Source organism: Arxiozyma heterogenica, assembly GCF_036370985.1.
Source record: "Arxiozyma heterogenica strain weizmannii chromosome Unknown scaffold_16, whole genome shotgun sequence".
Lineage (NCBI taxonomy): Eukaryota > Fungi > Ascomycota > Saccharomycetes > Saccharomycetales > Saccharomycetaceae > Arxiozyma > Arxiozyma heterogenica.
This window is the reverse complement of record NW_027042669.1, coordinates 580,561-594,422: the sequence shown is the minus strand read 5'-3', so window position 1 is coordinate 594,422 and position 13,862 is coordinate 580,561. Positions and strand designations below refer to the sequence as shown.

The window sequence follows — 13,862 nt, the reverse complement described above, 5'->3', positions numbered from 1 at the left end:
TGTTGTATGTTGGCAGACACGCAGCTGCCCTCCCTTAGGACTACAGTATGGAAAGTGTGTGTACTGTGTGCAGTATAGTGTATGTGTTTTTCTTGAAAAGGAGTGGTATTTGTATTTTATACAGTCATGACTTAAGATATTAGCCACTTGGATCTCTGATGTAGTAATAAGCTATATAAATAACATATATAATTATATAGAATATTATTTATACATGAGTACAAATTGATCCTTCTTTTTTTTTATTTTCTTAAATTTTTTTCGAGAACAAAAGTGTTTTCTCTTTTGATCATCATTATTAACGACATCATAAAACAGTCTTTAACAAAGAAACCTAGTAAGAATTATGTCCATGTTCTAACACGTCCCTAAAGAATGTGTTATAAACTTTCATGACAGAGATCCATTTTATTAAAAGTCGTGCTACTTCCCTTATTCAGTCATCGAAAGTACATCTTCTGGATTTATATAATTTTTCAAAATATTAATCAATTCTGAAAAGTTAGCCCACATAGTCTCTTTAATTAAAGGATTTGCTAAACTATTTCCTCCTTTTCTTTTAAATATAATAATTGATTTGTCTTGTATTTCATCTTCTAATTTTTCTGATTTAATTCCTATGAATTTTGTTGGTGTTTTAAAATAGTCCTGTTTGAGCCAATCAACTGCTGGTTTAAAATCTGTTATTGTGTTAATGCTTGGATTTGTATTTTTAAATATTCCCTTTATTCTACATTTCAATAAAATAGCTTGATCTTCCTCCAACATTCAGTTCTGATTCTACTGATGACTTACAAACTATAGTAGATTTTTTGAAAAAACCATTGTAAAAATTTTTACCTACCCATAGGATAACGCCAAGTCGAGATTTTGATTCAAACTCAGATTCCAATGATGCATCTGTAATCACTGTAATATCTAACCTATTCTTATTGTCTCTTTTTAATGTTATTCCACTATTTATGGTATCATAGACATACTTCAATAATTTTTTAGCTGCTTTAATTATCTTAGGATGTTGAAACAATACTAGACGTGTTAGTTTGCCTAAAGCAAATTTTATATCTAATCTTCCTCATGTTTTAATATAATTGTGTTTTCCAATCAATGCTTAAAGCCATTTTACTTTTTCTTTTAATATATATTTATCCATTATCAATTTATCTGTTTTTGGATTTATAGCATACTTGCGAAGGCTAGGTACACTGTTAATTTTCTTCTTTTTGAATATAATTTCTTTATATTCTTCAAAAATTTTTTCAATATTGCTCGGAATGATCAACCGTATGATTCCTTTTTCTCTATTATAATCCAAATCTATACCTAACATATCCGCTTCTAGTTTACTATGTATCATAAAACCTAATTCTTTCAACGCAAACTTGTTTTTAACAATTTTATATATTTCACCAATTTATCATCATTTTTGGTTGCAATTATACAATTATCACCATAACCAGCTGTCATAATGAATTCATCCTCCGATATATATAACCCTGAGAATAAATAGAGTCATGAAGACCAATAGCATTCATAAATTGTTTCAATATATTGTTTCAGTTATATAGACTTTGTCTAAGTCCATACAAGTATTTCTTCAATGGTGTAACAACCCTATTATCCTGTGGAAGTGGGATATAAAGTTCTTTATTCAAAGCAGCATATAAGAAAGCATGATTTATATCAAATGTTCTCAAAAACATTTTTTTATTGTTCATTACAGTCAAAAGAATTTTCAAAAATTGCATGTCAAGAATTGATATTTCAATTTCGTTATAACCAGTTGCATTTTGTAGATCCCCCACAAACTATACGAGCCTTATAAATATCGCTACTTTTGCATTTAAAAATGATATTAATGCAAATAATTTTTTCTTTTTGCACATTACACCTTGCTAATTTTATTTTAATGTTAAAAACACCCATCTCTTTTAGATTATTCAACTCCTTTGGATATACTTCTAAAAACTTCTTTTTCTCTTCCAAGTTCTTATTGCTTGTTTAAAATATCCTGCATAAATTTTCTTTGTCGAACTTTCTTTTGGATAGATAAAATTAATTCTAAACTTCTTTGGATCTTTTGTTCTGTATATAATATTATCTATACTGATGTTTTTGATATCGTTTGTCTCAGTATCTTATTTATATTGTCTTTTTGCAGCTAATATATCTTTAAAGAGTTGCTTGCCTTCTATTTTAACATCTAATGAAGGAACATCAGTCAATTTGTTATTATCATCTGATTCATTAAGGCCTATATTCTGTTCGTGGTGATTTTCTTTCTCTTGATAATTATTGTCATTATCTTTATATTTCATCTCATCAGTACTTCGTTGATCAATATTATTTGATCATTTCTTTTTGAGTACTTGCTTAATGCTTCTTTTCTTTTTGTTTAAAAATGGACTGGATCTTAAGTGTTTTTCTTTTCTATGTCTAACTTTGTTATGTACAGGAACCTGCACTTCATGATCATTTATATTGTTAGTCTTACTGTCGTTATTATATTGTATTTCTTTGTCTGGTTCTTGATTTCTGTGTTTTTCCTTTTGAAAATTCATATCATCACTGTCTTTATCATTTGAGTCTATTCTTGAATCTGTTTTCACTAATTAATGTTTCTTTAATGTTCTAACCAACCTTTTTATTACTATTTTTAATTTCGACTATTTTAATACTATAATCTTTGGCTTTATTAGTTTCATCTTCTATTGTGCGTTCAGTAACATCTTCCCCAATTGTTGACTAAGCATCTAATAAATACACTGCTAAGAAATAGGTAGTATTCTCAATTAAGTTTATTAAATACTGACTTCTTATTGTATCCTTAAAAATGATAAAAAGACACTTTCAAGAAAAGAATAAGAAAGAATGCAGGATCAATATGTATTCATGCATAAACATAATATATGAAATTATTCATCTTAATTGTATTAGTTCTTAATAAACCTGAAATTTAATTTACTAATAACTTAAATCATGAAAACGTTAAATACAAATACCACTACGTTCCAATATTTATAAACTTTTCTGTTCTTCTTCCATTAAAATCAGTATTTTCATTCTCCTTGGCTGCGTCCTTTGTAATTCATAATCTACATGGTCATTCTTATTGAGTTCTTCATGTTTCATTTTTTCTTTCTAGAATTCATCATCATATATATAAAAAAAGAGTCATGGTAATTAATTGTCATTGATTTATCTATGTTTTCAAGTGTTTTTGCTTCTGTGAGGTCTAATAGAAATTTGTCTAATGGCATTTTTTTAATATTATTTAAATTAAAACCTTCATCAACTGTAAAATCGGTATCTTTATTTTCTCCTGTTTTCTTTTCTAATCCTTTATTGTATAAATCAATTATAGTCTCATAATTTCTTGATGTATATGATGAATTGTTTGTTGTAAATAATGCCATATAGTAATTTATTGTAAATATAATTTTTCTTGTTTTGGATATGTAAAACCAATAACCAAAACTACTTTTGTCCTTACAATGAGCCAATCCTTGTATAATGAGTGTTTTTAGTTTGCTTTGATTAGTTACCATAATGAGGCAGGAGCAGCAAACGGTAAAAATGATCTAAGTTGTATAACTGATTTAATATTTGAAATTGATTGTAATGGAGCCTCATTAATTGTCCTGTTAAAATAACAGTTTCTGATATCAACTGCAGCCTGAACAGCATATTTCCAGAATCTAAATTGTATTCTAGACTGAAGTAACATCCTTTTTATATCATTTATGATAGAACAGATATTTCTTTTAGCTCTAGCATTATTAGAACCAACTTGAATTGGAGTTAGTATTAATTGAATACCCATATCTTTTAAGACTTCTTTCAATTCAATATTTGGAAATGCAGTGCCTTTATAATTGATAATTAAGTTAACTTTTCTATTAAATTGAGTTTCGACAATTTTGATATTATGTATTATTTGGACTTTAATTTCTTCAGCATTCTTACAACAATGAGTAAATACCATTATGTATTTCAATACTTTATTTACCATTAGCAACACATACCTATGCTGATTTACTTGTAGACCATTTATTGGACCAAACACATTAATTGACCATGATTCACCTGGTAATTTATTTTTATTGTAATAGTTCATAGCGTTCTTGTTATGAAAATGATAAGTCATTTTTCCAGATATAAACGTAGCACACCAATCTTCTTCTTTATTTGTATCTTTTATAATACTTACATCCTCGTAGATATTTTTCTTGGCCCTTTCTGTAATGATTCGTTTGGGAATATGATTCAATCTTATATGAGCTTCTTCTAATTCCATAGTTGATTTGTGTACGACAGGATTTTCTGGCCTAATATGATACACTTTATCTTTTAGCATATCAATAATTTCTTCTGCTTTTACCCAAATAGAATCATTTTTTATTAATGTATTTATTCTTTCACCCTCAGATGTTTCTAAAGTATTATATCCTTTTGGTAAGGAAATTGTAGTTTCATCATACAATTTAGATGCTGATAGGATAGTGATTTGTTCCTGAGGAACATAATATGTTTGAACTAGTTTTATATTATCTCTATTGTTCTTAATTGGTAGAAATCCTAATCCAACAATAGTTATGTCCTCCTTTGAACCAATTCCTCCGTATTTTGGTGCCTTTTTAATGATATGATAACTTTTTCGGCCAATTTTTCTTGTTTGTTATATGAATAGGTAGTTCTGTATCTATTAAGACTAGGTTCTTATTATCTTGTAGGTCTTGATGTCTTTTTGTTCCTTTTTGTTTTTAGAAGTAGATTTAATGCTATTAATAGTGGTCGTTATGTTTTTATTTTTTGAATTATTTAAAGTGTTGTTCAATGTTTAATTTTTAGTATTACAGATAATTTACAGTATTCATATTACTATTGTTATCTGAGGTCTTCTTCATTATAATAATCTTATCTGAGGTTATTCCTTTTCTTTTAGGGTAGTTTTTGGATGATGGAATTCACATTCATAATATTCGCATTGAAAAATCTTGCTATCATACTATCCCTTTTTTTGTTCTTAATATGTAATAGTATCCACTATGTACATTAGAAATATTTTGAGTTGGATATCTGGACTTAATGATAGAAAATTTTGAATCAAACAGTTGGTCATTTTATTCTTAAGATCTATATTGATGATCTATTTAATTTTTGACATCAAAAACATATTATTGATAAAATTAGAATCCCTTGGATCATAACTTCGTTTTTTCAATTTGAATAAAATCAAATGATATTCTTCTTATAATCATTTTTGTTAGAACAGAATTCATCTGCCGAGATTTCTTTCCACATCCTATCTTTTACATCTCTTGGATAACGAGACATAAATCTTTTCTTTATAAAATTATAATTTTCAGAAGCAGAACCTTTGACATTTCTATAGTTGTTAAACGTTCCATCAGTGGAATGTTTTTTATTGTATTTTTTTAAAATAATGTGTTCCGCTTTATTCATTTGACCATTAATTTCTAAGATATTATCAAAATTCCACTTTTATAAGAAGTCTTTAATAATAATTACTCCATATTGAAAAATCATCCATATTTTTCAATATGTATTCAATTTTAGCAGATTCAGACTCTCAATAAATTTGAATCTTTTTATCACAACAATTGCAATAAGTTCGGTACTTACCACTATTATCTTTGCTGGATACTGGAACTACATTTTGGTTATGTTTTTCATTAAGTACTTTGTTGTTAATATTATTACTTGATATATTATCATTATTGTTTTTGATTATAAGAGGGTGTTAGAACATGGACATAATTCTTACTAGGTTTCTTTGTTAAAGACTGTTTTATGATGTCGTTAATAATGATGATCAAAAGAGAAAACACTTTTGTTCTCGAAAAAAATTTAGGAAAATAAAAAAAATGAAGGATCAATTTGTACTCATGTATAAATAATATTCTATATAATTATATATGTTATTTATATAGCTTATTCATACACTGAAGGTCTAGTAGGATCTGCTTCTGCCCTTTCTTCATACATCTCCTACGTCACTGACTCGAATGGTAGCAGTAGTGCAGTTGGTGTTATTGTTGTCGAGACTCCAGCTGTCAGCCAAATCACCTCATACATCCCAGGTTTGGTTACTTCTGCATCTCCTCTTTCTACATCTACTTCCTACACCACTAACTCTGATGGAAGCAGTAGTCCAATCGACATTGTTATTGTGGCTACTCCAAGTATAGCTCCTTCAAGTCTAGGATATCATTACTGGAATTCTTCATCAACATCTACAGCATTCTCATATTCTGGAATGGCAGAATCTTCAAAAGAAAACACTGCAGCTACAAGAAACACAGAGACTGCAGGAAGCAATAATTGGAATACTAATAAGGCTGAGCCATCATTGTCATTATCACCTTCTGGAATGGCAGAGTCTTCAAAAGAAAACACTGCAGCTACAAGAAACACAGAGACTACAGGTGGCAATAATTGGAGCACTATGAAGATTGGATCATCGTCCAGAACAAACGGGGTTGAAACTGAAGCAGGTTCGTTGGCTGGAACTACAGTAAATCCTCTACAGGTTGCTGTAACTCAAGAACCATTACACGTATCTTCCCAAACCGCAAAGCCAAGTGGCAGATCAAGTGCGGTAACATTGTCACAGTATGAAGCTTCTGCTCCTACCACTGCAGCTAAATGGTCAAGCTTTGCATTGGCACTCTTCTCTTTGCTTCCATTCATATTTTAGTTGATTTTTAAACGATATACATATATATCTTATATATAATAATATTTATTTATACCCTATTTTTCATTTAAATAATCCATTTGCTTCTTTAGTTTTTTTTACTTACCAACAAAAGAGAAGATAACTAACGCTTCAGCAATGCCAAGAACATAAGAGCTTTTCTTTTTAATATAATGATATATCGATTCCAAACAATCACTTATCTTGTTATTTGATTAACCTTTTTAAACCTTGCATTTCCTGATATATTCATATTCTATTTGACAATCGTTATCATTACTATTATACGGACTTTATCAGATAAATTTGCTGGAACAACCACGGCAATTAGAATTGGTATCATTAATTAATAAGAAATAATAAATGTCTCATATTACATTTAATGAAAGTATGTAATGAAACAGCAAAGGGTTTTCTTGTGTAAGTTGAATATTATATATTGGAGGTAGTGTTTTGCTACAAGTTAACGTCAATAATCAGGTTAGTTTTTATGTAATGGAAAATTAAAGTTATATAACTTAAATTATCATATCGGAAAATAATGTATTTTATTAATCCTATGTAATTTTAGATCAATAATTAGCAATTTGTTTCCAGCACATTTTAATATTCTACAATAACATAGCAAAGTAGACATTCAATAAAATATGTTAGTAGTGATAGTCTTATAATTAAAAGGGTGTAGTCTTTCCACATTAGTAAAGTGAGAATTATATGTTTAATATAATTGCAAGAATATAACAATGCAAATTATCAGTGTTGAGAATTAGTGTTCTTAGTTATTGAAAATGATAGCTTTATATATTTTTATATCATGTTTCTTCCCTTGATCATCTTCTATATTTTATCATTATACATTATATACATAAATAAAAAAAACCGAAGGACTTTATTATAATTTTGTATACTAAATCTATCTGATATAATATTGAGAATGTATACGATTTATCCGATAACTAGGAGCACTAATTCTTATCAATACTGGACACCTGTGGCTTTAACTGTTGAGTAGATTAAATTTTTTGGCTTTATATGTTTCTCTTTTTCTTTTATACATCCAATCATCTCCTATAAAACATTGTTGTCATAAATATCTGATAGTTCCAGACTCAATCTAAGAGGTAGCTTGAAATAACATCTTTGGTGTCAACTCATGCCCCAGTATTCCTTTTTTTGTTTGCTCAAATTGTCCTACTAGAACGCTTTTTGTAAATGGATCAGCTATATTTTTCTTATCTTCAATTTTCTTTATTTCTATTTCATTATTTTTGACTTGATCCTTTAATCTTTCCGATCTTATTCCAATGAATGTTGTTTTGGGCTTTACATAATCTTGTTGTAACCAACTCAGTCCTAATTTTGCGTCTGTTATTAATCCTGTATTTATTTTTATTTTCTCAAATATTTTTATTTTCTCAAATATTTTTATTTTCTCATCTTAATTTTAATAATAATCTAATTTTTGCTGTTGTATTCATTACACCTACTTCTGCTTCAGCTGATGAATCACATACTTTTAATATTTTCTTAAGAAATGCATGAAATGAATTCTTTTCTGACCAGATTATTGCATCCCACACAATTTTAAGTCTTATTCTGAGGCTAAAGATGCATCAGATATTATTGTACACAAACTATTGGTGATAATATGATACAAAAAGCTTTTGGAAAGGGAAAAATGACAGTTTATGAAAAAAATTAATAAAACCACAAGCCTTAAATCATATCAAAATCCAGTCAAACAACTAGATTCATTATCTGATAATTTTTAGAATTAGAGGAAGATAAACTGTTACCATCAATACCAATATCAAATTTAAATTTAAAAATAAATAGAAACTTAATTCCTCAGTCACAAACGACTGTAAAGATAGATAACAACATACCACAACAAACAAATACATAGTTAATCTCAGATAACATTAAAATTAAACGGCAAGAATATATTAATATCACCTTCTATGTGCCAACAGATGGGACATGAGTAAGAACCATAAATGATTAATACTAATAAACTAGAAGAAAAGAATGAAGACAATGGCTGATTATTAAAAAAAAAAATAAAGATGTGTATTTACCCACCACAAAGAAAGGTACATCATATATTAAAACTAGAAATTCACTTTATAATAAACCAACTATAATAAAAAATGATAAACTTCCTGATTTACTCGATAAGAAGTGTCAACTAATTAAAAAAAGAGTTATAGAAACTACAGAGTCATTAGCCGATCAATAATTAAAAGACAATACACCACAATACGAAGAAAATAAAAAGTTTATCAAAGAAAGTCACTAGAAGCGTAGAGTTAAAAAAATTTATCCCCAGCACATTCCAAAAGTTAAAGTTCTTTACTGTAAACAGGCAATTACAAAAAATAAGAGTTTGGAATAGAAGGAAAGGTTTTTAAAAATGTACCAAAAAGAACAAAATAATTTAATTGGTATAAAGGCAATTAATCTTGATATCAAAATACCAAAATCTCAAGTTCCAAAAAATAAAACCAAAAGAACAAATACTATTTTTGCAATTAAAAGAGATGGTACGCACAAAGAATGAATTGTTTGTAGAGAAGACTTACAAGATGGCAGAAGTTATAACAAGATTGATGTATCCGTCTTAAATATGGACTTAATGAAACTATTATTAATTATTGCAAACAATAAGAATATGTCATTAGGAACCTTTGACATTAATCATGCTTTTTTTTATGTTCCAATAGATACAAAACTACACATAACACACTTGGAAGACTAATGTTATGTAACACCTTTAAAAAAGGTACCATACGGGCTAAAGCAAAGCCCAAAAAGGGGAAATGGCACATTGAAACAATATATGAACTCAATCAGACTATATGATTCTGCTTACTCACCAGGATTATTTGTATTCTTAGACGGAAATGTAATAATAGAAATGTATATAGATGATTATGTCATTGCTACTATATAAAAGTTGTTGTATGTAAATGGATAAATCATATCAATTAGTATAAGTATAACACTCTTACGTAAGCTCTATATATCACTAATTAATAACCCTGTTGCAGTATTATTACTTCTTGCTGTTGTTCTTAGTCTTGTATGATATTAAGAGTTACCTCTTAATATAATTACTAAGATGTATTTAAATAAGATGATTACCCCTGGTATATCTCTCAATAATCAAAGGCCTCCTGACAAGATCTGATATAATTATCACTCCCTGGAAATCCTCCAATCAGATTCAATACTTTATACGAGCCACTGCGCACATGGCTGTACCAATCCTCCACCCAGACACTCAGGTGTTACCCTCGGAATTGCTTATTTACTGGATTTTCAGTTAAGTTCCTTACATACTACATCTGATAAGCTAATAGATGAGTATATGGAAAAGATGAAGCATAAATTTTCACTAAAAGAGATTGATGTAATGAAGAACGATGTATTAGATTTAAACATTTTAGGTATAAGCCTAATTTGCAAAAAGAATGAAGATATTATACAATTAAACATATAAAGTAACATTGAAGATTAGTTTCATTATAACCTTGATTTATATCCCCTTGAAACTCTTAATTATTCTATTTCTTTTCATTACTATTTTCAAAAAATTCCCCAAATCTTCATGATCTATATATACTAGATCTTTCTTTATTAGATTATTTCTGTCATCTGTTTTATCGTCTTCAATGTATCTTATCAGGTGTTCTTTAATTAGTCTTTTATCTTCTTATAACAAAGCCATTAGTTCTGGGAAAGTGGATTCAAGAATTGATATTACTTCGTTTATTTTAATTGCATCACATTCTTCATCAATATATAGGCTTAGTGTTTTATCACTTAGTCCTTTAAAAATTTCTCTGTTAATGTTATTATTATTTTCTTGATTAGATGTAATTGTCGGGAATTCATAATTAGCTGCTAAAATTATTTGTCTGTAATATGAAACATAGCAGAAATAACCAAAGCTGTATAAATTTTTGCATACTGTCGTGACCTCTTTCCCAGGAGATCATGTTTTATTGACACCACGATCCCATTTTAACACTGATATTCCGAAAGGTAAAAACGACCTTAGTGATATTCTAACACTGTTGTTTAAGATAATAATAGTTAGAGCAGTGTGCATTTTCTTGTTATATGTGCAGCTTTTAAGCTTAGCTGCCAGAGCGGCAGCTAAAGCTAAAAATTTATTGATAAATTAGCTTGGAGAAGTAATGTATGAACATCTATGATTATTGTTCTAATATTTCTCTCTGCTTATATATTAGCTGTATGATCTTGAGAAGAAATGTAAAATAATTGAAACCCTTTATTTTCCAGTAAGGATTTAAACTTTAGGCTCGTAAATGCTGATTCTCATCGATAATAGATCCTGCAACAATCAAATTGGCCCTTAATAAATGCTATATTTTTATTTATTTAGTCAGTAATTGTATCTGGATTTTTATTTTTATACATATTATAAGATATCTGCTAACATTTTCCACCATTAATAGTATACATTTATCAAAAGTTGCAGATACATCATTGACTGGACCAAATATATTCAAACTCCATGATGATTCTGGTTGTTTCTGTTCAATATAGTGACTTATTGAGTCTGTATAGTGGAAATGTCATGTCATTTTTCCTGCACAATATATTTCGTACCATAAATTATTTTTTCTTGCATTTTCTTCAATTGAGTCTGCGTCATCAAATATCTTAATACCAATACTCTTCCAAATGACTTAAGAAAGTATGCGATTAAATTTTTAATGCACTTTAACAAAGAAAATACTTTCTTTGAGTTTGTTTTTTAAAATTGTTTTAATTTTTATTATCTTATTAGAGTTGTTTGTGTCTTGTGAATTGTTTCTCATGTCAACTATAATGCCATTTATTTCAAAACAAATGATGTCATCTACAATTTTAACTAGCATAGAATTGATAGTATATTTTAATTCAGTAAAGTCTTCATTAAAGTGATATCTACATGAACTTCTTAATTGATCAGCTGAAATAATTACATCATCTCCTTCTGAAGTGTAATATGTATATAAATATTTTATCTAATTTTCACCTTCAATGATTGGTAAATATCCACTTCTAGTAATATTAATTATTTTATTTCCTACCACTTGATAAAAAAGAGCGTCTTTGATAACTTTAAAATCTAATAATAGATTTTTATCTGAAGTTAAGTTAATGGGAGAAGCTGTATCAACTAATACTAATTATTTTTTTGTTAAATATTTGAGCTTTGTTTCTAACGGTTTTTATCTTTTTGCTTGTACTTTATAATTAGTATTCGGTATAGTAGTACTGTGTTGAACGTTCACATTGTTAATAATGATGTTACTATTGTAGTGACTAATGATTTTTTTTATATCTTCTTGATTTTTAATTTTTTTCTATTATTTTTTATTAAGTATTCTGTGTTGATGATGATTGATTCTTTTCACTTTATTGTACAATTTTTCTGACCTTTGTCCACGTAATTTATGAATTAGTTGTTTTGGATCTATTAGGACAAGTTTTTAGAGTGATGAAAGCTTGACCTGTAAAAGTCACAATATTTCAGTCTTTCTTCTGAGATGCCCTCTTTTATTTTTATGTTTTTGATGGTACTTATGAGAGCATGCACATAATCATTTGGATCCGCTGGAATTAGCGTCATAACTATTGTATATTAAAGAGGTTTTTTTTTCAATCACTTAAAGACTTTAATATGACAGCAGTGTTATATGTGACGTTTGAATGTATAAAAGAAAAAGAAAATTTTTCAAAAGAAATACATACAAGCTAAAAGATCTAATGTGTTCAACGGTTAAGGCCACAAGCGTCCAGTAGGATTCATCGAATAAGTAGCTTGAATCTTATTGTACATTATATATTCGAATAACATATCCTGTAAATTATCCTCAATGGTGTTTTCTACTTTGTTTTATTGATAAATGAAGAAGTTATCTTTTCTTGATCTGTTTCTTGAAAACTCCAGACCTCTCATAATTGCATTTTTTGAATTGTTCTCTTGTATTTATATCTATCAGTACAAAACTGATCAATTTTAATACGCTTCCAGATTTTATTTGTTATCTTCCTCGGATATATATCTAAGAATTTTTCTTTAATTACATTATTCATCTCAATAGTATTATTGAAATATATGTCAAAACTTTAAATATTCCTGTCTATTGTGTTTTTCAAAATCTTTTTGATTATTGTATTTGAAAGTATTTGTTTCATAATTATTATTTGTTATATTATTATGTCTGTCTTTCATGTATTTCTCTCTTAAAGTCTTTATTTCATTTTCAGCTTCTTGAATAATATTATTAAGAGTTTATCTAAAGTTTTGATATTTCTTTAACTCTTTATCTAAACTGTCAACATTGATGTTTTCAATATTTAATAAGCAACTCTCTTTAGCATCAATTTGTTTTAATTTTTTGTTTAATTGCCGATGTCTAGTTTGAAAAGAATCTAGTCTTGATTTAGTTCCAAGACTTACAAAGGCGACACTACCTTACTGGACGCTTGTGACCTTAATCAGTGAACATATTAGATACTTTTGCTTGTATATATTTCTTGTTGGTTTCATTTGTTTGTACATACTATATAGATATTTACGTATGTGTTGTATAAAAGTGAATAAATTAGCTTCTTATATCTCCTTTTCTTCTCTCTCTTTTGAAAATTTTTTCTTTTCTTTTCTACATTCAGATCAGACACTACACGTAACATTATTGCCATAATAAAGTCTTTAATATAAGATGATTATGATAATCATTCCAACAAATTTATCAATATTTATATATATATGATTAATATCCCTACTTTAATACATCACTTTTGATAACACCTTATATATACAACCTCAGCTATTGTTTACATTATATCTTTATATTGTATAAAAATCATACTTTAATTCTACGATCTTCAACTGTGTGAACAATATAGGAATAATGATACACCAAAACGTTTCAAAAGGATAGGAACATGGTATAAAAACATTATCCGCTTTCTATATGCTGATATTTGACATTTCTCTTTTAAGGTGGCAAAAATTTATCACAATTTTTTTTTGTCTACATTTATTGCTAAATAAACATTACATGCTCTGCATTTTAGTAGGGATTTATATTTACTAAAATCTATTTCCTCTGTTCGT

General features: G+C 28.0%; 3 protein-coding genes across 3 annotated transcripts; all 3 read right to left on the bottom strand.

The window, feature by feature from the left end:
* Positions 1 to 432: 432 nt before the first annotated feature.
* Positions 433 to 768, bottom strand: PWA37_001366 (uncharacterized protein; the record flags this gene model as incomplete). The annotated part of the gene is made up of 1 exon (XM_064858000.1): positions 433 to 768. One exon carries the CDS (start codon positions 766 to 768, stop codon positions 433 to 435), a length of 336 nt encoding a protein of 111 aa, XP_064715360.1.
* A 1,005-nt stretch (positions 769 to 1,773) lies between these two features.
* On the bottom strand, positions 1,774 to 1,926 carry PWA37_001365 (uncharacterized protein; the record flags this gene model as incomplete). Its single annotated transcript, XM_064857999.1, has 1 exon — positions 1,774 to 1,926. The coding sequence occupies one exon, from the start codon at positions 1,924 to 1,926 to the stop codon at positions 1,774 to 1,776; it is 153 nt and encodes a 50-aa protein (XP_064715359.1).
* Positions 1,927 to 3,541: 1,615 nt separating this feature from the next.
* PWA37_001364 (uncharacterized protein) lies at positions 3,542 to 4,907 on the bottom strand (the record flags this gene model as incomplete). Its single annotated transcript, XM_064857998.1, has 3 exons — positions 3,542 to 3,896; positions 4,026 to 4,578; positions 4,883 to 4,907. 3 exons carry the CDS (start codon positions 4,905 to 4,907, stop codon positions 3,542 to 3,544), a joined length of 933 nt encoding a protein of 310 aa, XP_064715358.1.
* Between the last annotated feature and the right edge of the window lie 8,955 nt (positions 4,908 to 13,862).